Raw genomic sequence first — 22,102 nt, 5'->3', positions numbered from 1 at the left:
GATATTGCCAGCTTGATTTTGGCATATGGGTCACAAGACCACTCAAATTTGACCCAGCTGCCCCTCCCAGCATTGCAGCAGGAGGAGGCCTGGAAAGGAGCAGGAGGAGAGTGCTGGAAAGAGAGAACCCCTGGGAAGGCCAGGAGAGGAGCAGGGTCTTGTCCTCCCTCCTGGGCAAGTCAAGACCTGGCACATCCCAGGTCTCTCCGCTATTTTTGAAATAAAATGTTGGCAACCCCAAGGGACAGGGGCCTCGGAGGAAAAGGGAACTCGGAGCCAGTGGGCGGGGCCAGGGCGAGGAGGGGCGGAGCTGGACGCAGCAAGTGGCGGAGGGTGTCCAGCTGAGGACTTGGCTGCCTTCTCCCTGCACGGGATCGGTGCCTCCGCAGGGAAGCAGGGCCAGGCTCGGTGCCAGCCCCCAGCCCGGGGAGGCAGAGCGGGCGCGGCAGGCAGCCAGCCGGGGAGAGGCAGCGCTGAGCAGGGACCCAGCCTGGGGAGTCGGAGCCCTCCTCAGCCCTTCCGACGGCGGCAGCTGGCGCTGCGCGGGCTCCTGCTCCGCGCGCGGGGTCCGTCAAAGGCGCCGGGGGCAGCGGCCCCGCTCGCCCGGTCACCGCGGCCGCCTCTTGCTGCACCGGGCAGAGGCGCCTCCGCCTGCTCGCAGAACGCGCGGGGGGCGCAGCGGGAGCGTCCCTCGCCGGGGACCCCGGAGGCGGTGCGGTCCCGTGGCTGGCTGGCTGCGGGGCTCGGGGCTCGTGCTAGTGCCTGTGGGGCTGGGCAGGCGGCGGGGAAGCGGAGCTCTCCGGGGTCCCGCCCGCTCAGAGGTGGCGCGGGGCAGGGGCAGGATGTGAGGAGCTGCCGGCCCCGAGCCAGTCCCCAGCCCAGCGCCCCGCGCGGCTCAGCATGAGCGAGATGAAGGCGAAGGACTCGAGGGCGCCTTCCTCTGCCAGGGACGGCTCGGTCCGGCTGCAGGGCCGCCCCGAGCGGGATCCCTTCCGCGGGGGGGCGGAGGCCGTGGACATCTCCCTGCACGGGCTGCTCTACCCCAAAAGCAGCGAGGAGGAGGAGGAGGAAGAAGAGCAGCAGAGGCGCCCAGAGGGGGAGGAGAGGGCCCCCCCCTCGCAGCGGGAAGGCAGCGGCTCCCCGCCGGATAGGGACGCGCTGGACAGCGTCCTGGACACTTTCTTGGCTCCTCCGGCCCACGCCAGCTCGGCCAGCGCCCCCGCGGCTTGGTGCCTCTTCGGGGCCGAGATCCCCGAGCTCCCCGGCGCGCTGATGAGCCGCTGCTCCGAGCACCAGCGGGGAGAAACAGCCGCCGCCGCCGCCCACCAAGACAGCCCTGCTGCAAACTCGGGCTCTGTGCCGCCTCCGGCCCCGGCCGCCTCCCTTTGGCCGGGCGGGGGCCCCCCGGCAGCCGCAGCGATGCTGCCGCCCCAGCTGGAGGGCGAGGGAAGCGCGGGTGGGCCCCCCGCGGCACTCTCCGAGGAAGATCACGGCTTTGCCTCCGGGGGCCCAGCTGAGCAGGACGCCGGCTCCGGGAGCAGCCTTGCTCTTGTCCCTGCCTATGCCGCTGCCCCCGGGCGCTCTGCGGCGGCGGCAGCTGGGCCCGGGCAGGATTTCCTCCATGTGCCCATCCTGCCCCTTAACTCGGCCTATCTGGCAGCCAGGACCCGGCAGCTGCTCGATGTGGAGGAATACGAGAGCAGCCTCTTTGGCCGTCGTGCGTCTCCCACCTCCGCCCCCCATGACTTCGCGGACTATGGCTATCCCCAGCCCGACTCAAAGGAGGAGCATTATAGCTTCGGGGACTTCCAGCCAGCTCTAAAGATCAAGGAGGAAGGAATTAGTGCCACCCCCCCCTACTTGGGCACCAAGACCACTCCAGCGGTAACGTGCACAGACTACACGCTGGCCCCTCCGCAGCCCAGAGCCAGCCAGGAGTCCTCCTCTCTCGAGTGTATCCTGTACAAAACTGAGTCTTCAGTTCTGCCTGGGCCCTATGGGCCGCCGCACTGTAAAGCATCGGGGAGCTCAAGCTGTATGGTTCAGCGGGACAGTCTGCCCTCCACATCAACAGCCCCGCAAGCCTTTTACCAGCCTTTCAACCTGAACGGCCACCAGCAACTTGGCTTTCAGACAGCCGTGCTCAAAGAGAGTTTACCCCAGTTATATCCTCCCTATATCAATTATATTAGGTAAGATTTAAGGTTACATGCATCTACAGCAAACGACACTAAACCTTCTTCTTTTAAAACATTACTTTTAAAGGCACACACATTTCAAAATATTTATGTGCATTTTATAAGCAAATTTGTGATTTTGATCTTAATTTAAAAGGGATGATTTATTCTGTTATCTTTTAAACAGACGTGGGAAACAGTTATTGACAGTTGTTAAATAAGATGAGCTAGGTACTCAGCTGATGTGTGTGCCATAACACTTTTTTTGTGTTAAGGAGATTAAATCACAGAAGTTGTACTGAAAGCAGACTTATAGACAAAAAATACAGACTTCACCTAAGTTTTTAAGTAAAATGAATTTTGTATTAAAGGAACATTGCACTGATTAGAATAAGTTTTACAATAAAAAGAAGTTCTAAAAATGTGTGAGACATTGAAACATGACAAAAAGGAATCAAGGGGACTGAGCTTCACTTGATCAAAACTCTGACTGAGCTTTTAAAATAAATACATGTAGAAATAAGACAAATATATTTACATTGGCTACATTGTTTGTGTCATATTTGTAATTTTAGTTTTTGTCAGAAGAACTCCACTTTATCAAATCGTACTCTTGTGACAGTGAAATTTTAAATGCTTTTGTCACAAGTTTGACCTCTGGATCCAACAGAGAATATATTTTGTAATCAATACAACCTTGTTTATTACTGTATAATGGACTAACAGGTGATCACTTCTGAACAGCCTTAAATGGTGAAAATTTCATGATTTATATGCAGGTAACTTCTGTATACACAATGGTATATTTTACAAGTAGATATTATGTTTACATTTACATATTTCTTTAAAATTCACATGCATGATTTTAGGGGAAAACCACCCAATTTCAAAGCAAAAATTAACATGACAATATGTCCAAAATTCGGATCTAGCTAATATATTAATAAGTCGTTAAATAAAATGGCTCAATATGATTCTTATATACAGAAATACTTAAAGACTAAAGAAATACTTGTTTTTAGTAAATAGCCATTTGCTATCTAAATAAATCAATTTCTTTAGGTGGACATTATATCTAGAAATAATTCTTCACTGTCCTTTTTGTGTTAATTAAAACTGGTTACAAGTAAGAACTCTGCCAATGAATTAGGAGATATTAATTTGATATTTATGAATTTTCTGCGTAAAGGCCAGTTACCAGTTGCCTAGGGAAAGGGCTGCTGAAGTTAAATTAGTTTCAGTTCAAAGCAGTTTATTATTATTTTAGATTCAGCAACTAGAGAAATATGCACAGGAGTAATTTTATTCACATGAGCAGTCCCACTGAAGGATCAGGCATCTATTTTGAAGACCCTAGCAAAGAGCCTAGCTTTCTAGTCTACTAGCTAAAATGTGTTAAAATACAACTTGCCCTCTACACCAGGGTTTTTAAATTACTTGAAACATTTTAGCTAATGCATTTTACAGATATGCCTTTTATCCAAGTCACAAAGCAAAAACACATTCAGTGCTGGAGTTGCTTTAGTCACTTTTCTTCTGTCCTTAACAAATTTGCTTTCAGTTTCAAAAGGCAAGCATTGGGACTGTAATTTCCTTTAAAACTGTAACCCAGACTGACAGTGAATCTTCTTTACAAGTCTGTTTCATTCCTGTTAATTTTCTTTCCTTTTAAAGGCCAGATGCTGAAGTTGGTCAGAGTCCTCAATACAGTTTTGAATCATTACCTCAGAAGATTTGTCTGATCTGTGGTGATGAGGCTTCTGGTTGCCACTATGGAGTACTTACCTGTGGAAGCTGTAAAGTCTTCTTTAAGAGAGCAATGGAAGGTACGTCAGATGCCTTTGTTTCTAATTTTCTGTAATAAAACTTCCTGCAGTACATTAAGCACTTTATTTTTATCTAGTTTTAAAACCGATCTTTGTAAATATTATTGCAGCATGTTTTGTCCCTGAGAAAAAGATTTGGATACTTACAGTAGGTGGCAAATTCCTTCTTAATTATTTAATATTAATACTATTTGCTTTACTTATATTTATTATCTGGCTTATTTTATTTTGGGATGTGAATCTTGCAGTTCTTAATCTGTTACAAACTTAATGAAATGTTAATAAATACCAGCTTCACTTTAAAAAAAATATTTAAATATTGCTACTTGGCAACAAACAGCCTTGGTATGAAACTATGTTCTTTATGCAAATAAAAAGTACCATTGGCTTTATTCTCTCATTAAAGTCAGTGGTAGTTTTTCTTGCTTATGGAATACAAAACTGGGCCTTTGAGTTTTAAATAATAATTTTAAAATAGTTGTTTTGCTTTCTATTCAGGACATGAAAATCAAGTCTAAGGTGTTAATAAAACAGTAGTTTTATATTACCTCTGAAAATAGGTTGGTACCTAGTTGAGAATGTATGTTTGGTTTCTCTTTTTTAATCAAATGACATATGTGATCCTGCATTCCTTATGTACCCAAAATGCACGCACACACACCTGTTGAAATAATTATTGTGTACAAAATGCAAAATTAGACCCCATATTTTTTCTGACACTACCAAATACTAAATAAAAGACTATATACTCTTCAACTGTTTTACCTATTACCTTGTATGTGTTTATCCTCTCATCATGTCAAACTAGTATACTAGAGTACTGCATATACACAAAACCCTTGCTTACAGTATAGTTCTCTAATTTATATTTGTTTCCTTAAAATCAAAGTTGTATAATATGTTTCTCTGACATTTCATAAAGTTTATTAACCTTTATATAATTTAATCTTCAAATGAAAGAACATCTAAATGGGGGGGTGAAAAAAATTAACATAGTTTGCTAGATATAACACTAATTTTTGTTCTGTAATTTGTTGTTTAGTCTATGTGTGTATTATTCTATAAGTGCCATATCTTTAAAAAGTCAGTCATAACATAAAGATAGTTGTAGCTTACTAGGGTAGGCTCCAATTCAGGAAAGCACTTAAAGATGTGTCTATATTTAGGCATGTACTTCACTGATTTGATTAACTCATATTCTTGATTAGGTTACATAAACGAAATAAGTTTACTTCAGTTTTAGCAATACTCTACATATATCAAATACTTATAACAGCTCAAGCAAGTGAAATTTTTAACAAGGAATCTAATTTAGAAAGCCACTTTTTAAAGAAAAAAAAATGTTACTTCATCCCTCTAGAGTAATGTTGTCTTTGACTAATATTTTTTTGTTTGGTTGGGTGGGTTTTTTATGAACTGTTAAAATCAGCTGGGTAAAAACCCACTTTCCAGTTATATTTGCCCAAGTAGGCAAATTACTCAGAAATGTATTTTATTACCATTTTAATATAAAAACATTGCTGATAAATGTTCTAAACACTTTATGGATAAAATATTAATGAGCCTACGTTGGCAAAGTCTTCACAAAGTCATAGATTTTTAAAGCCAGAAGGGACCACTGTGATTAGTCAGCTCTCCCGAATAATATAGGCTATATAGGACTTCCTGCTTCAATCCAAGAGCTGTGGTTCAACTAGAGCATATTCTTTAGAAAACCATCCAATCTTGATTTACAAATTTCCAGTAATGGTGAATCTACCACTACCCTTCGTAAATTGTTCCAATGATTAATGCAGGGGTAGGCAACCTATGGCCTTCGGCACACGAGCTGATTTTCAGTGGCACTCACACTGTGCAGGTCCTGGCCACCGGTCTGGGGGGCTCTGCATTTTAATTTAATTTTAAATGGAGCTTCTTAAACATTTTGAAAACCTTATTTACTTTACATACAACAATAGTTTAGTTATATATTAAAGACTTATAGAAAGAGACCTTCTAAAAATGTTTACATGTATCACTGGCTCGCAAAACCTTAAATCAGAGTGAATAAATGAAGACTCGGCACACCACTTCTGAAAGGTTGCCAACCACTGGATTAATGTCTCTCACTGTAAAAAAAAAAAAAGGCACCTTATTTCTAATCTGAATTTGTCTAGCTTCAGCTTCCAGCCATTAGATCTTTTAGCTTTGTCTTCTAGATTGAAGAGACCTCAGATTTGTGTTCCCCATGTTGGTACTTACAGATTGTGATCAAGTCACAATCTCTTCTCTTGGACAAGCTAAATAGATTAAGCTCCTAGAGTCTTTCACTGTTAGGCATGTTTTCCGATCCTGTAATCATTCTTGTGACTCTTTTATGAAACCCTCTCCAATTTATCAACATTCTTCTTAAAGTGTAGACATCAGAACAGGACACAGTATTCCAGTAGTGATTGTACCAGTGTCAAATACAGAGGTAATATAACTTCTGTACGCCTACTTGATATTCCCCTTTTTATACATCCAAGAATGGCATTAGCCCTTTTGTTCACAGTTTTGCACATGGAGTTCATGTTCAGCTGATTATCCACCATGAAAAATATTAAAAATATTAAATAGCGTAGGGCCAAGAACTGATCCCTGTGGGACCCCACTAGAACCACACCTATTCAATGATTATTTGCTGTTTACAATACAATTTGAGACCTTCCAGAGATCCAGTTTTTAAATAATTTAACTTGTGCCATGTAGATTTTGTGTTGTTCTAGTTTTTTAATCAAAATGTTGTGCCGTACCTAATCAACACTATTACCTTTATCAATCAAATTTGTAATCTCGTAAAAAAAGTATCAAGTTAGTTTGGCAAGATCTATTTTCCATAAACGCACATTGAATGGCAAGTTAATTATATTACTTTCCTTTAATTCTTTATAAATCAAGTTCCATATCAGTCCCTCTGTTATTGATTGATTAGGATTGATGTCAGGCTGATGGGACTATAATAACCTGGGTTATCCTATTTACTGTTTTAAAACATTGGCCTGATATTAGCTTTCTTCCAGTCCTCTGGAACTTCTCCAGTGTTCCAAGACTTACTGAAAATCAATATTAATGATCCAGCCAGCACCTTGGCCAGCTCTTTTAATATTCTTGGAGGAAAATTTTAAATCTGCTGATTTAAAAATGTCTACCTTTAGTAGCTACAGTTTAAAATCTTTATTAGTGACTGTTGACATGGAAAGTATTTCATCATCATATGATATGAATACTTCATTTGGCTTTATTCCAGCTTCAGAACACTTCTGTGATTTCTACATTATCATTGACAATGGAACAGTATCATTGCTGGCATTCTTATTGTGCCTAATATACTTTAAAACTCCTTCTTATTGTTCTTAACCTTGCCAGCCATAGAGTTCTACTTTTGTCCTTTTGCCTTCCTTATCAATTTTCTACAATTCCTAGCTTCTGTTTTGTATTCATTACTATGAAATTCTGCCTTTTTCCATTTGTTATACATATTTTTAAAAACATTTTATAGCTACTTTAATTTCTCCTCTAAGCCAAGTTGTTGTTGTTTTGTTTAACTAGTGTACTCCTTTGTTGATTGTGAACTTTTGAACATTTAATAAAATATTTGTAAACAGTTATCAGTTTATCTTTCATATCCTGTTTTGGACTTTATTTTGCTTACACATAAAAAATGTAGTCATGTCATGATTACTTGTACCTAAACAACCATTATTTTAGTTTTGTGATCAGTTCCTCTCTGTTTGTCAGCATCATGTTTAATACAGTGTTCGCTCACGTAGGATGTAAACATAAGGTGATTGATATCACTGTTTTCCTATGCACAGTCTTTCCAGATTAAGAGTATTCAATAAATGTGAAAATAATGAATGTGAAAAATAGGTGTCTGTACACACTCTTATGTGGACAACACAATGTATGCTTTATGCAGCATCTTTGTACTTGCTGGTACAAAATGTTTTCATCATAACATGAGAGATTATTGTTTTAATTATGAGATTTCAGGAGTGGAAGAATGACTCAGAAAATTGGAACATGACAAGTGAAATAGCAGTCTCTTGACTACTGAAAGTTAATGGGGAGGAAGACAGAAAGGAGTCAAAGGCTGGATGTGTAGAGTGAACAGGATGGACAAGTAGCTGGTTACATAGTCCGACACAGAGGCTGCAAGTTTGTGGTGATTTTTTAATAGCAGGAGTTCAGTCATGCATTTGACTGAGAGCTGGATAGATAGTCATTAGAGTTGCTGAAGAACGGAGTAATATGTTCCCATGTATTGGCAAAAGGATAGCCTCTGATTTCTAAGTAGCTTAGATGTAATGATCTATCTCACTAACTTCAGCTGTCACAAACTAGTGTAGTAAAATAGTTTGTCAGTAAGAACAAACACTCTAAACGTTTTACTGAAAATACAGTACAAAATAATGTTTTGCAAGTTCACAAACGGCAAGTATGTAAGTTGAAAAACAGATATGTTTTTGATGTAAAAATATGTTACTATCCCCATCATTTCCTCATAGGGGATGTAGCATTACCTTTATGAATTTTTAGGTACTGTAGTACTATTCTGGACACAGTTATTTTATTTTTAAAATAACAGTTAATGAAAGTAAAAGACTCAACTTCGTGAATGCAAGTTCACAGTTACAACTCTGTTCTTCATGCACTTTTCATAAAAGTGTTGATTGTTATGATAAATTAATGCATTATTAGGAATAGGTGGCTGTTATTATTTCACAGCTTTACTTTATTGATATAACCTGATTCGTACACAATGATTGATATTACTGTTTTCCTCCACATAATGTGTGTACATAGCAATGGTGTAATGGAATATGGACAGAAGGAAGCTACTTAGCAAATATGGGATTGACTGTCTTCTGTTTTTTATTTTTTGGGGAGTGGGGGGTTAAGTAATTTCTGTTCCAAAAGTTTCTGAGTTGAAATATGTTGATTGCTTCATCTTTAATGATCTGTGATGGTCTTTTTCACACACAAATCATTTCCTGCATACAGAATTTTCCTCTGAATCCAATTAATAAATTGAAATTCCTTTTTTAAAAAAAAACTCTGTTCACTTATGGAAAAAAAGGGATTTATCTGTTATATCAAAAATTCTATCTGTTCAATCTTTCATTAGCCAAAATATACGTCTTATCATGTATAAACATCAGTATAAACTATATTCTAGTAAATTTGGATAGATAAGAATTATTTCTGCTCATTAGATTTGTTGTAACTATATATTTTAGTGTGGCCAGGATATAGATGCATAAATTTTAAAGAAGAACTAAAACTGAATGAAGAGCATTAGTGAGAAGACTATATAATATAAATGTAGAATGAAACTGCTTTGCGAAGCATATTGGCAATGAATTGTTAAAATAAATGTGATTGCTCTTGTGCAGACTTTAAATCATTTTGGTTCTCAGCTTTTCATTTGTCAGTTAACGGGTCTGAAGGTTGGGCTGCTTTGTAGAATATGTCTGTTTTGTTCTTATCGGAGTTCTGAAGAAGAGTAGCTTAACTGTCATTTTCAAGGTCAGCTAATTAGAAAAGCATTCCTTTCACAAACATAAACTTCTTTGCCAGTCTGTGAAATAGTAAATTTTGTCCAGTTTTCAGCACTGCTGCTAAGCAAAACATCTTTCAAGAAACATGTAGCAACAAAACATTTTTCACATCATTTATACATTACGGTGTCTGGATGCAGGCAGTAAGGAGTCATATACCAGGGTGGAGAGATTATATTGTAGAACACTGCTTTTGGTCTAGCATGCACAGGTTTAAAACCTTCTGAAAATAAAAATTTCGGCTGGGGAAAACTGGATTTAGGTGCAGCAGATGGGGTAAAGGCTAGTGTTGATAGGGAGTGGAGGACAGAGAAAAATGTAAGGATGGCCAAGAGTTAGAAGTCTCTATCTTCATAAAAAAAACACCCTCTTCACAAGTTAGGGATTATTTACTTTCTTCAGTTATTTGCCTAGAAAGGACTGTTTCCTAAATTGTTGCATTATTGTTACTTCTTATTGTACAAACTTGAGACAATTACAAGGGCTTTTAACAAGTGCTCTAAAAAATAAAAGCCAATAGCCTCCTGGCAACAAGAGAATCACAACAGCTACAATTACTTACTGTCATTTAAGGAATTTTAAATGTAAAAATGGATACAGTAGGTCAGAGTGGCTGAAACTTTCTTCTGTTGATTAGCTGACAACCAACATGTATGAGTGCTTGGAAAGGAACTTTTGAATGGTATCAAATAACGATATTCAGGATATTTTCTAAGAAACTTACAATTGAATAAGAATTTAAAAGGTACTGCCGAATGGGCAGTCTTTGGTTTGCAGTTGCATGAAGTTTTAGTATGTAATACAGTAACTCTCCACTTAAAGTCATCTTGGTTAACATTGTTTCGTTGTTGTGTTGCTGATCAATTAGAGAACATGCTAGTTTAAAGTTGCGCAATGCTCCCTTATAAGTCGTTTGGCAGCTGCCTGCTTTGTCCACTGCTTGCAGGAAGAGCAGCCCATTGGAGCTAGGTGGTGGGGGATTGGAACCAAGGTGGACCAGCAGCCCCACGATAAGCTTCCCATTTCCCTAAGTTCCCTGTGCGGCAGCCACCCAGCAGGCTATCAGTTGTCAGCAGTTCAGCTGTCCCTCCCCCCACTGCTATGTGCTGCTCCTGGCCTCTGCCTTGGAGCTGCTCTCCAGAGCCTCCTGCTTGCTGTGCAGGGGAGGAGAAAGTGGGGGGCTAATGTCAGGGTGTCCCCTCTCCCCCCCCGGCTCCTGCACCCCGCTTACCCCATTTCCAAAGAGCAGGGGGGACACACCACAGGCTCAGGATGGAGGGAGCTTGCTGGAAGGAGCGTCTCAACTTGCATATCTATTTTAAAAGGCAGTGTACTTAGAGTGGGGTCAGCGTACTTAAAGGGACAATGCGTGTCTCTCTCTTTCTCACACATGGTGTGTGTCTCTGTCTGCCATGTTGTCTCCCCTCTCTCCATTCATGCTGCCGTGTAGAGTGTTAGGATACATTAACAACAATTTGTTAACCCTTGAGGGCTCAGCCGATTGCTAGTTCATCATTTAGCAGTAAGGCATTCCCTGGGAAATATCCTCTGATTTCACCACCTCAACCTAGCTTCACAATCATCCTTGCTGTGTACCAGTATTAAATTGTTTGTTTAAAACTTATTTTGTGTGTGTGTGTGTGTGTGTGTGTATATATATATATATATATATATATATATATATATATATATATATATATATATATATATATATTGTCTTTTGTCTGGTGAAAAAAATTTCCCTGGAACCTAACACCTGCAGATTTTTGTGGAAGAATTAAATGTTTAGATTTGTTGAATCCCAGACTTCTACCACTTGCTGCTCATACATTGTCTCTTGGCAGCTTGCATTCAAGCCTTTCATTTTTCAAGTGACCCCTTGCAAATGCTTTAGGTATGCAAAGAGCATATAAGTTTAGTTAGACCCCAAATAATATTGCAAGTTCTGTCTTTTCTAAATGAAGTTCTTCGTTTTGAAAAAAAAATTCATCAGCTGATGTCACATGTTTTCCTTTGGCCACTGCTGATACTTACTTCAGCATGCTAAGGAAAAATACCTGCCTGCATCTGAAGGGTTTGAGACTAGTAAAACAGGTCGTATTGCAGCATGTTTATGTGGAAACTGATTATTGGTTTGTTGAGACGCTGTTCAAAATAAGTCTAGTAGTTGCACATCTGCTTCTATACAGTTTTAAATATATTTTGAGTTCAGGGATGGGAGTGGGTTGCTATGCAGGTAATTGCATATGGGGACAAGCTCAAACAAATATGGCAAACAGTTAAGTCACTTGTCAAATTCCACTCCCCTTCTCCTCTTGCCTGAATTTAACAAACTCTATCATTATGGATTACTGATGTCCTGGTCATTCTCTGCAAGTGGAGAGGTGTGGGCTGAGGTGGTGGCTTCAGGCTCTGCTGGGATTGATCAATGCCAGACCTCCTCCAACTACACCATTCAGAAACTGGCTATTGCACTGCTCATCCACTCTGGTAAAGTTTCTCAGACTGTATGGCCAGCTTCATAATGGTGGAGAGATTTACCGCAAGAAGAAAAAAAACATGCTATGCATAGGAATATTACCAGACTAAATGCAGTTGTTCCTTCCTGCCCATATAAATATAAATAAGCATTTAAAACAGTAAGAAAATTAATAAGATGAAGGCCTCTTCTGGATGTGAGTATTATGGATGCAGCAGTTGGGGAGGAGCTGGGGTGTTAGGGCTGCAGAAAAAACACTGGTCCTGTGGTTGGAGTGGCAACATAGAAAGGATCTGCTGCTGCTCTATCATCAGGGTGAAAATTCCTCCTGACTCTGCAGAGATTCCCAGTGATCAATTCAATTACATAGGGTCAGTCTTAGGAGCAGGATTTGGTCTTGCATGTATGGCAGGCACTGAGAGTGCTGAAATCCCTGTGAACTAAATGCACTGTGAATACCTGAAGTTAAAAGGCAAAGGTGCTTTTCATGCAAGTGCGCAGTGGATGCTGAAGTTAGTATTATAATTAATATTATTATATTTTGCCAGTGACCAAAATATTGTAGGTGCCTCACAAAAATTCAAATAAATGTTAAAATCTGACAAGTTTAGAATCTTTAATTTTAAGCTCTGATAAATTTAAAATCTAACCTTGAAATAGTACTCCAACTGACGGTAAAGAATGTGTCAGGGGAAGGATGCCAGTAACAAAGATAAAATCAACACTAACACACAGATATACATCTTGGCAGTATTGCTAGTTTTGTTATTTACCTTTCAACTGCCTCAGTTCCTGTAAGCAAGATGGCAGAAATAGAATTTGTAGGAGGAATTTGAATGAGGCGTTACAGTTGAATGAACAAGGATTTACAGTTACACTACATTCAGTGTGAAAGACTAATAGCCAGTGACTTACAAAGTTGAAAGGTGCACTAGCATTGCATATTTTGAGCATCAACTTGTTTCTGATAACTTTGCCAATCATATGTTGTTGCTAGTGTTAGGATTGGCAGTGATACTGTTGTGACTGGTCATTATTGCTGATTTATTGCATGGTGAGTTGCACAAATGCTAGCTGTTTAACTTTTTCCTGAGTCTACCTTTATGCAGTCTATGTAGTGGCAATGCCACCTAATGTACTGAACATCCTTTCAGATGGAACAGAAGTCATTTCAGTTAGTGCAAAGCAGTTTGGTTTACAGAATTCTAACAGGTGACTCTGGTCAGACAATGACTAGGTACAGCTGAAGATTACTTGGCTTTTGCAAGACCAACTGTAACTGTTTAGGTGAGATGGCATCTGTCAAGCAAGACTCTATGTTTCCCCTGCAACACTGATGATGTACTCATGGTGGATATTCAGATATGCTTCAAAAGCTACTGAATTGCATCTCTTGATGTCATATCAACAGGCTGCAGAGGCAGCAATATATATCTCCAGCCTCATGTTGGTTCCCTAACTGTGTGTCCATGTTCACAGCTCTTATGCTTTTGCAAAGAGCTGTTGCTTAATGCCAGTTAAGCTCTCAGCACATACAAATTAGTCTTTATATTAAGTATTGTAGGCAGAATACAGAGAGAATTGTATGGAAACAAGTGGCAAGCAGTTGTTTGAGATCCATTAGTTATCTTACTTTGATCAGATAGTGGTGGATAGCCACCACCCCACCTTCATATCTGTGCTAAAACACACATTTTACCTGAGGCCTACTAGGCTGAGTGAGTAAATCTGCCCCCATGCCCCTCAAGGCCACACAACCCCATGTAGTCTCCCTGCTATCTGGAAGAATTAAATAGTTGTGTACTGTAGCTGATCCTGATCCTGCCTTGCAATCCACTGGTATAGACAGACTCCAGCCAGTTGTGCAGAGGCCCATTGTCAGTTAGGTCATCTGGAGTGGGAAATGTTCTTTGCTATTTATTACTCTCTTCTGCTTCTGGTGTACAATTTTTTCAGTCTTTGTTACTTTCTGACTGGGGCAGTCTGTCGCACATCGGCCCACTAAAACTGTAGGATGGAATTGTTGGTCATAGACTCATATAAAATAAATGAGAGGTGGAAGGTAGGAAAAGAATTATGAATCCAGTTTGTGTATGAAATGGCTTTATCTTAGTAATGTGTTGTGATTTAATTATTTGAGAGTTTTTCGTGGGAGTTGTTAGTGTTCATAGAAGTGTATCATGTATACAAAGTAATTCAGACAAACTGAGCACAAAAGGCTGTTGATTCCATTGTTTTATACACGTTCATTCACTGTCATCAAAATTTTATGACTGTAGAGCACTTATGATGATTACATAAGTGCCATCTGCAAGATATGTTGCCATAAAAAGGTCAAGAGAAATTAAATTTAAAAAGTTAAAGTAAAGTTGTCTCTTTTTGACAGACAAACTATTAAACTGAAACTAAAAGTTCTATTATGTTTTTAGTTCATTCTGCAGTACACAAAGGTTTATAGTTTTCAGAATGCTAAAATTCTTGAGACCAGGATAAAGTAAGAGAATTAATTCCTTGTTTATGATAGTTTCTGTTTATCCAAGAATCTTAATAATGCTTTAATTTGCTTTTCTGCTTTATTTAATTAAATTTAGCTATCAAAGTTAGTGTTATGTTAACTCACATTAGCAGAATTCTTATTTCAGTTTATTCTCTCATTCCTTTCTCTGTATAATGCAGAGACTATGTTTTAATTCTTGTACAAAACTTCATGTTAGGCACATTAACTAACTAAACAATATTCTCATTCTGAAGTTTTGTTACCTTCTTTCTCTATCCTATTTAGTTGATACTATTACAAATGAGAGGTTTCAGAGTGGTAGCCGTATTAGTCTGTATCAGCGAAAAGAACGAGGAGTACTTGTGGCACCTTAGAGACTAACAAATTTATTTGGGCATAAGCTTTTGTGGGCTAAAACCCACTTCATTGGATGCATACAGTAGAAAATACAGTGGGAAGACATATATATATACAGAGAACATGAAAAAAATGGGTGTTGCCATACCAACTATAACAAGACTAATCAATTAAGGTGGGCTATTATCAGCAGGAGAAAAAAAACTTTGGTAGTGATAATCAGGATGGCCCATTTCAAACAGTTGACAAGAAGGTGTGAGTAACCGTAGGGGAAAAATTAGCATGGGGAAACAGTTTTTACTTTGTGTAATGACACATCCACTCCCAGTCTTTATTCAAGCCTAATTTAATGGTGTCCAGTTTGCAAATTAATTCCAAATCTGCAGTTTCTCGTTGGAGTCTGTTTTTGAAGTTTCTTTGTTGGAGTATTGTGACTTTGAGGTCTGTAATTGAGTTACCAGGGAGGCTGAAGTGTTCTCTGATTGGTTTTTGAATGTTATAATTCTTGACGTCAGATTTGTGTCCATTTATTCTTTTGCATAGATACTGTCCAGTTTGGCCAATGTACATGGCAGAGGGGCATTGCTGGCACATGATGGCGTATATCCAGTGATGAGCTGCCAAAATATTAACAACAGGTTCCCTCCTCTTCACCTCACGAGGGGGTTGTGCCCGCCCGGGGGGTCGTGCCCCATCCAACCCCCCATGTTCCTTGACACCTGGGACCCCTGACCCATCCCCCCACCTTCCCTGTCCCCTGACTGCCCCTTGCCGCCCCATCCAACCCCTCCTCTCGTTCTTGATGCCCCCCGGAACCCCTTCTCCATCCAACCACCCCTTCTCTCTGTCCCTGACTGCCCCCACCACCTCATCCAACCCCTGATCCTTCCTGACTGCCCCCTGGGACCCTTGCCCCCATTCAATCCCCCTGTTCCCTGCCCTCTGACTGCCCCTTGACCCCTATCCACCCCCCCACAACCCACCAAACACCCCGTCCCTGCTCCCTGCCCCCTTACCACACTGTCTGGGGCTGGGACCGGGTCCGCTCTGCCGGGTCCGCGACCGGCGCCGCGGGATCTGACTCCCCGAGCCGGGCCGGAGCCGCTCAGCCGGCACTGGGACCGGCACCGTGGGATCCAACTCCCTGAGCCGGGCCGGAGCTGCTCGGCCGGCACCGGGACCGCGCTGCAGGATCCGACTCGAGCCGAGCGGCCGGGCTGGGCGGGCCGCCGGGCGGCACCAGGACCGGCGCCAAGGATCCAACTCACCGCCCGGCCGGGCCAGAGCCGCTTGGCCGGCACCGGGACCGGTGCCGCGGGGCCCTGCTCCTCGGGCCAGGCCGGAGCCGCTCGGCCAGCACCGGGACCAGCGCCGTGGAGCCCTACTCCCTGGGCTGGGCCGTGCCAGGCTGGAGCCGCTCAGCCGGCACTGGGACCAGCGCCGCGGGGCCCGACTCACTGAGCCGGGGACGTGCGCGCCGTCCCCTCCACCCGGCTTACCTGCCTGCTGCTTGTTTCAGGCTTCCCGCGAACATTTGATTCGCAGGAAGCAGGGGCGGGGGAGGAGAATGAGGGCGGAGCGTTCAGGGGAGAGGGGGAGGTGAGCTGGGGCCGGGGGCTGGGTGGACAGCTGCCCGAGCCTTTGTTACATTTAAAAGCTTTTTAGAATTGGTTGTCCTGGAACAACCGGTTCTAAAAAGGCTTCTAAATTTAACAATTGGTTCCTGCGAACCGGTGCTAACCTGCTGGAGCTCACCACTGCATATATCACATTGGTAGATGTGCAGGTGAACGAGCCTCTGATGGTGTGGCTGATGTGATTAGGTCCTATGATGGTGTCCCTTGAATAGATATGTGGACAGAGTTGGCATCAGGCTTTGTTGCAAGGATAGGTTCCTGGGTTAGTGTTTTTGTTGTGTGGTGTCTGATTGCTGGTGAGTATTTGCTTCAGGTTGGGGGGCTGTCTGTAAGCAAGGACTGGCCTGTCTCCCAAGATCTGTGAGAGTGAGGGATCGACTTTCAGGATAGGTTTTAGATCCTTGATGATGCACTGGAGAAGTTTTATTTGGGGGCTGAAGGTGATGGTTAGTGGCATTCTGTTACTTTTTTTGTCACCTGGAGTAGGTGACTTCCGGGTATTCTTCTGGCGCTGTCAATCTGTTTCTTCACTTCAGCAGGTGGGTATTGTAGTTTAAGAACGCTTGTGTATATATATCTTCCTACTGTATTTTCCAGTGCATACATCCGATGAAGTGGGTTTTAGCCCACAAAAGCTTATGCCCAAATAAATTTGTTAGTCTCTAAGGTGCCACAAGTATTCCTCGTTCTTTTTGCTATTACAAATGAGACAAACTCTGGAATGCTTAATCATTTAACCCAAAGAACAGCTGTTTAGTGCACTTGAAGACTTAGATTTTAATAGATTGTTATACATTTAATTACTTTATTTTGGCTAGTGAAAATGAAGGTTCTTGCAGCAGCATTGGAGAAAGTGTATGGAGCAACAGACAAGATTGTAAAGCTATATGGTTGAAAACGGAAGTAGAGAGAGACAAAGTCTATGAGACAAGTTGAAGAAAGTCCAGGGAGAGTTTAAAAAACAAAAATTTAAATCTTAACTGTATCCTGAAATGAATGAAAAGCAATAAAATTGGGTGGGGTGTGTACATGTGATAAAGCAGGCAATAGTATTCTCTTTATGCCGATGTCTGGAGAGCTGGGATTTAGGGAGACTATAGAGAAAGGAGTTGTGATAGTCAAGACAGCAAGTGGAGATGAAAGTGTCAAGACATTGGAGATTTGAGAAGGGAAGGAGAGTGCAAAGTCAAGGATGATGCCAAAGTTGTGGACATTAGAGGCAAACTGGCTGTTGGAGCCAGGGAGGGAAAGAGAGAAGTGGTTGCCTGAGAATTTTTCTCTCACTCTGGAGAAACCATTCTTTTTTTGTTGTTGTTTTTTAAGACATTTAGCTGAAAAGTTGAGACAGAACCGAAAAGTTTACTGTAGAATTAACCCTTGAAGGCTTCACAGGAAGTGGCAGTAGGGAGCAAAGAATACAAAGAATACAGTCTCTTAGGCCTGGTCTACACTACGGGGCGGGTGGGTGTCGAACTAAGGTACGCGACTTCAGCTACGCGAATAGCGTAGCTGAAGTCGAACTACCTTAGTTCGAATTTTCTACCTGTCCAGACGCCGCGGGATCGAACTCCACGGCTCCCCTGTCAACTCCGCCACCGCCGTTCGCGGTGGTGGAGTTCCGGAGTCGACAGGAGCACGTTCGGCGTTCGAACTATCGCGTCTAGATTACCTGGCGGGTAAGTATGGACCTACCCTTAGTGGCCTCACAGAAAAATTGCAGGATTGTTCCTTACAGTACATTTTCTTTTATTTTATGTAGGGTGACCACACCGCAAGTGTGAAAAATCAGGACGGGGGTGGGGTGGGGGTTATAGGAGCCTATATAAAAAAAGACCCAAAAATCGCGACTGTCCCTATAAAATCGGGACATCTGGTCACCCTAATTTTATGCAGTCTAGGTTTTGATATCTAAAAATACTGGGCTTCCATCATTTCCCTTAGTAGATGTTTCTACTGCCAAATACATTCCCATGTTGGAATTTCCTGATACTCAGTCGGCATCTTCCTACTGTAATACAAATAATTAATAATTACAGAGGATGCACACAGTCAAACCAAAAAAAAACCATAGGGAAGTCCAACGTTTGAGATGCTGCAAATAAAATCTACTCAAGTAAATATTTTAGTATGCTCACTAATAGCCTATACAAGCTTTCCAGATGGTTTATCCCCTAATTTTGAATTAACCAAATATAGGGTTGCCAACCCTCCTGGATTGCCCTGGAGTCTCCAGGAATTAAAAATTAATCTTTCATTAAAGATTATGTCATGTGATTAAACCTCCAGAAATACATCCAACCAAAACTGGCAACCCTAACCAAATATCTTGCATATCTTTCCTTTCCTACTCACACGTTCTGTCCTTCAGTGAGATGCTGGAATTTAAATATAAAGGTCAAACAACTAACAACATTTCTCAGTGTCTAGTTTCAGTTAACTGTAGAAGCACAGATATTAGTGTGAGATGATGATTAGGCATTTGTATCTCAAATTAATCTGTGTGACTGAAATCCGTGTATGTTCTTCAAATAGACATCAAGTTAGACAAAAGAGAACATAACCATATTACTTAACATTTTAAAAGGTAATATCCAGGTGTGCCTGGTCGCAGTTATCTGTGTCAATTATATAAGTCACTTATTTTAGACCCAATTATATCAAATGCTCAGTGATTTTTTTGGTACATTGATTACAGAAATTTATTGAAATTACCTGTAAAAATCCAGACTCAGGAGATTATAGAAGATATTAAACATGTTAAATCAGAGTCTGAAATGTTTTCCAGAGTAGATGCAATAGAATCTGAAATTAATGGGTCAGACTTAAGGGAACTGGATGTTATGGAGTGGAAAAATCAGATGATGGGTAGTAGGAGACTTCTCTGAAGTTCCCTGTGTTGATGCATCCATATAGAGTTGATATTAAGTTAGGAAGGACGAGTGCTATTCAGTCTCAGAAGGCGACTGCTGCTTGTTCTACAGTCTTGAAGATTAGGAAAGAAAAGTTTTAAGTCTGATATTAGGAAAATATTATGAATAATAAGAACCAAATGGGTAGGCAGCTCTAAATGATATGATAAAGATAACAGTCAGTCTACATTAGCACTAGAACCAAAGGAAATTTCCCTAAAATAATCAGTGGAGACAAGACCAAAGTGACTGTCCAATGGGTAAAATAGTACTATGTGTAATTTGAATACTCTTAGTCCAGCACCTTGCTTTTGCTCAGTTAATCCTTATTCAGTTATTCCTTGTCTTCTAACTGGCAACAGTAGGTCATTTATTTATTTTATTTATTTTCATTTATAATAAAATAAAGAAATGCCTATCCTGTGGTCTGGAATACAACATTTTCTCAAATCAGAAACCTCACCGCATTAGCCTCTTATAAGTGAAGCATAGTCCCAAAGACCATTGATATTAACACTGAAATCCCAGTGGATCTTTTTTGTCATAGGCATGTCTTTGTTTCTCTATTTTGCTATTGAAATTTTGGAGGCATAAGGGAAATATCTAATCAATTATATTGATAAAGCTGATAATAAAGGATTTACTGTTCACAACTAACACCCAATGGTAGTTAATGGATTTTAAATTCTAAATCTACTTAAGCTTATGAAAATGAAAGACATTCCATAACATAGCTCAGCCAAATGATTAATCCTTATTGATGGCATTGCAGTGCAAACCCAACCTCAGTGTCTCCTAGTGACCTCACAGACAGATGGAATAGGAAGGATGGCCAAATCGAACCCTGTGTAAGTAACTTCAAGTGAGACACCTCAGGGCAGATAAGCAGTCTTCAATAAAATATGTGAAAGTATGTGTTTCTGTAGCAGTTTTCTTGGTACATTTCCATTTTAAAAATTGGTTCAACATTACCATCTTGAGTTTTAGCATGATACATACAGTAGACCTGCTTCTCCACTCCGCTATACCAGTTTTATGCCTGTGCAACTTGGATTTACACTGTCATGCAATAGCATTGGAACCATTTTTACATTGGGGGTGCTGAAAGCCATTGAGCAAAACTGTAAATGCTGTATATGATAGAAACCATTTGAAGCCAGGGGTGCTGTGACACCAGCATCCCTGCTGTCATAAAATTGGTGTAAAATGAGAAGAGAATCAGGTCTGTTGTATGAACAATGGAGGAGGATTAAGTTTAGGGTGACCAGACAGTAAATGTGAAAAATCGGGACGGGGTTGGGGGGTAATAGGAGCCTATATAAGAAAAAGACCCAAAAATCGGGACTGTCCCTATAAAATCGGGATATCTGGTTACCCTAATTAAGTTACAGTGAACTAAAGCACTTTACTCCTGAATGAAACCATCCACGCAGGGATGTGGGTGAAGGTTAATGCACTTTAACTTATGTGCATTGACTTCACATCTTTAGTTGATTTGCCTTAACTTTCTTGAGTGTCACCTAAATCTGAGGCTTCAACCTTTTGAATACATAGTTTCTAATTGGAAATTTGGGGGTTAACTATAAGGGATTTTCCCCTATGCTTTTAATAACTAAGAACTGCAGAACTGTTGTGGTCCAAAAATAATTACTTTTGGGTTGAGACTAAGCATGGATAATTAGACTGGAAGAGGAATTTAAGAAAGTATAGGCCATCTTCTACTGGCTTTGGTCAGATTACACAGGGTAAGCTACGTCAGGCCAGAAATTGGATAAGAAACCTCCAAGATAGATACAGCAAAAAATTGTTGGTAATTTGGTAGGTTGAACTCTTCTCTTTTGGTAACAACTGTGTCAGTGCTCCAGCTGGCACTACAATCTTATATATGAGACATGAAAGTGAGGTTTTACTATATATGGATATAACTTTTTTTTAAAGTTGTATATGCTGGTATGATGGATACATTTTAAACTTTATTCTGAGTATGTGTACCTAAACATCTACTTACAGCACTCTTGAACATATAATAAGATAATCTTACAATTATTTAGAATTCTTCTCCTTGAAGTTTAACTTTCTGCCCCATAAAGTTTCACAATATAGCATCAGCTTCAGCATTTTCTTGTTTATCTAAAAGATCCAATTTGATGGCTTAAGGAATGTCTTTACTTCCATGTTCGAGATTTATTGTTGATTTTCTTGTCTTGGTTTGTTCATATTCAGAAGTAGTTGTTTGTGGTGTTCAAGGGACAGAGGAGCAATTGTCATTGGTCAATATCAAGGCATTTGAATAGCTAAGGAGCAACACGGCCACAGTCAAAAATGAGTCTGGAACTATTTTCTTGGTTTAAAGCAGGGGTGGCTGTAGGCACCAGCAAAACAAGCAGCTGCTTGGGGCAGCCCATTTGCAGCGGTGGCAGCTGGCAGGGATCCAGCCTGGGAGCTGAGAACCAACAGGGGTCCCTGGGAACTGTAGTTCCTTGGTTAGCTCCCTGTCTATAGAGCCAGCCCTGGAGCAGGGAAATAACTACATTTCCCAGCATTCCCTTGGCCGCTATCAACAGGAAAGGGAGGGGGAGGGAGTATGGTAGCTGAACCCTCATGCTGCAGCTTGCTGTGAATGGAGAGCTCACTGCTA

At 41.3% G+C, this 22,102-nt stretch overlaps 1 protein-coding gene across 2 annotated transcripts in view; it reads left to right on the top strand.

Annotated features, from left to right (window-relative positions):
• The first annotated feature begins 270 nt into the window (after nt 1-270).
• Nucleotides 271-22,102, top strand: part of PGR (progesterone receptor) — a 67,384-nt gene continuing 45,552 nt past the window's right edge. Inside the window, exons 1-2 of one of the 2 annotated variants that reach the window (XM_039520581.1) lie at nt 271-2,192; nt 3,852-4,003. In XM_039520581.1, the coding sequence (XP_039376515.1) occupies nt 901-2,192; nt 3,852-4,003 (1,444 nt within the window). In that variant the 5' untranslated portion in view covers nt 271-900. The remainder of the gene's footprint in view (nt 2,193-3,851; nt 4,004-22,102) is intronic. The other variant, XM_039520580.1, reaches the window with a different exon arrangement.

Source organism: Mauremys reevesii, linkage group 1, assembly GCF_016161935.1.
Source record: "Mauremys reevesii isolate NIE-2019 linkage group 1, ASM1616193v1, whole genome shotgun sequence".
In the NCBI taxonomy this organism is placed as follows: Eukaryota; Metazoa; Chordata; order Testudines; family Geoemydidae; genus Mauremys; species Mauremys reevesii.
This window is presented reverse-complemented; position numbering and strand designations above follow the sequence as displayed.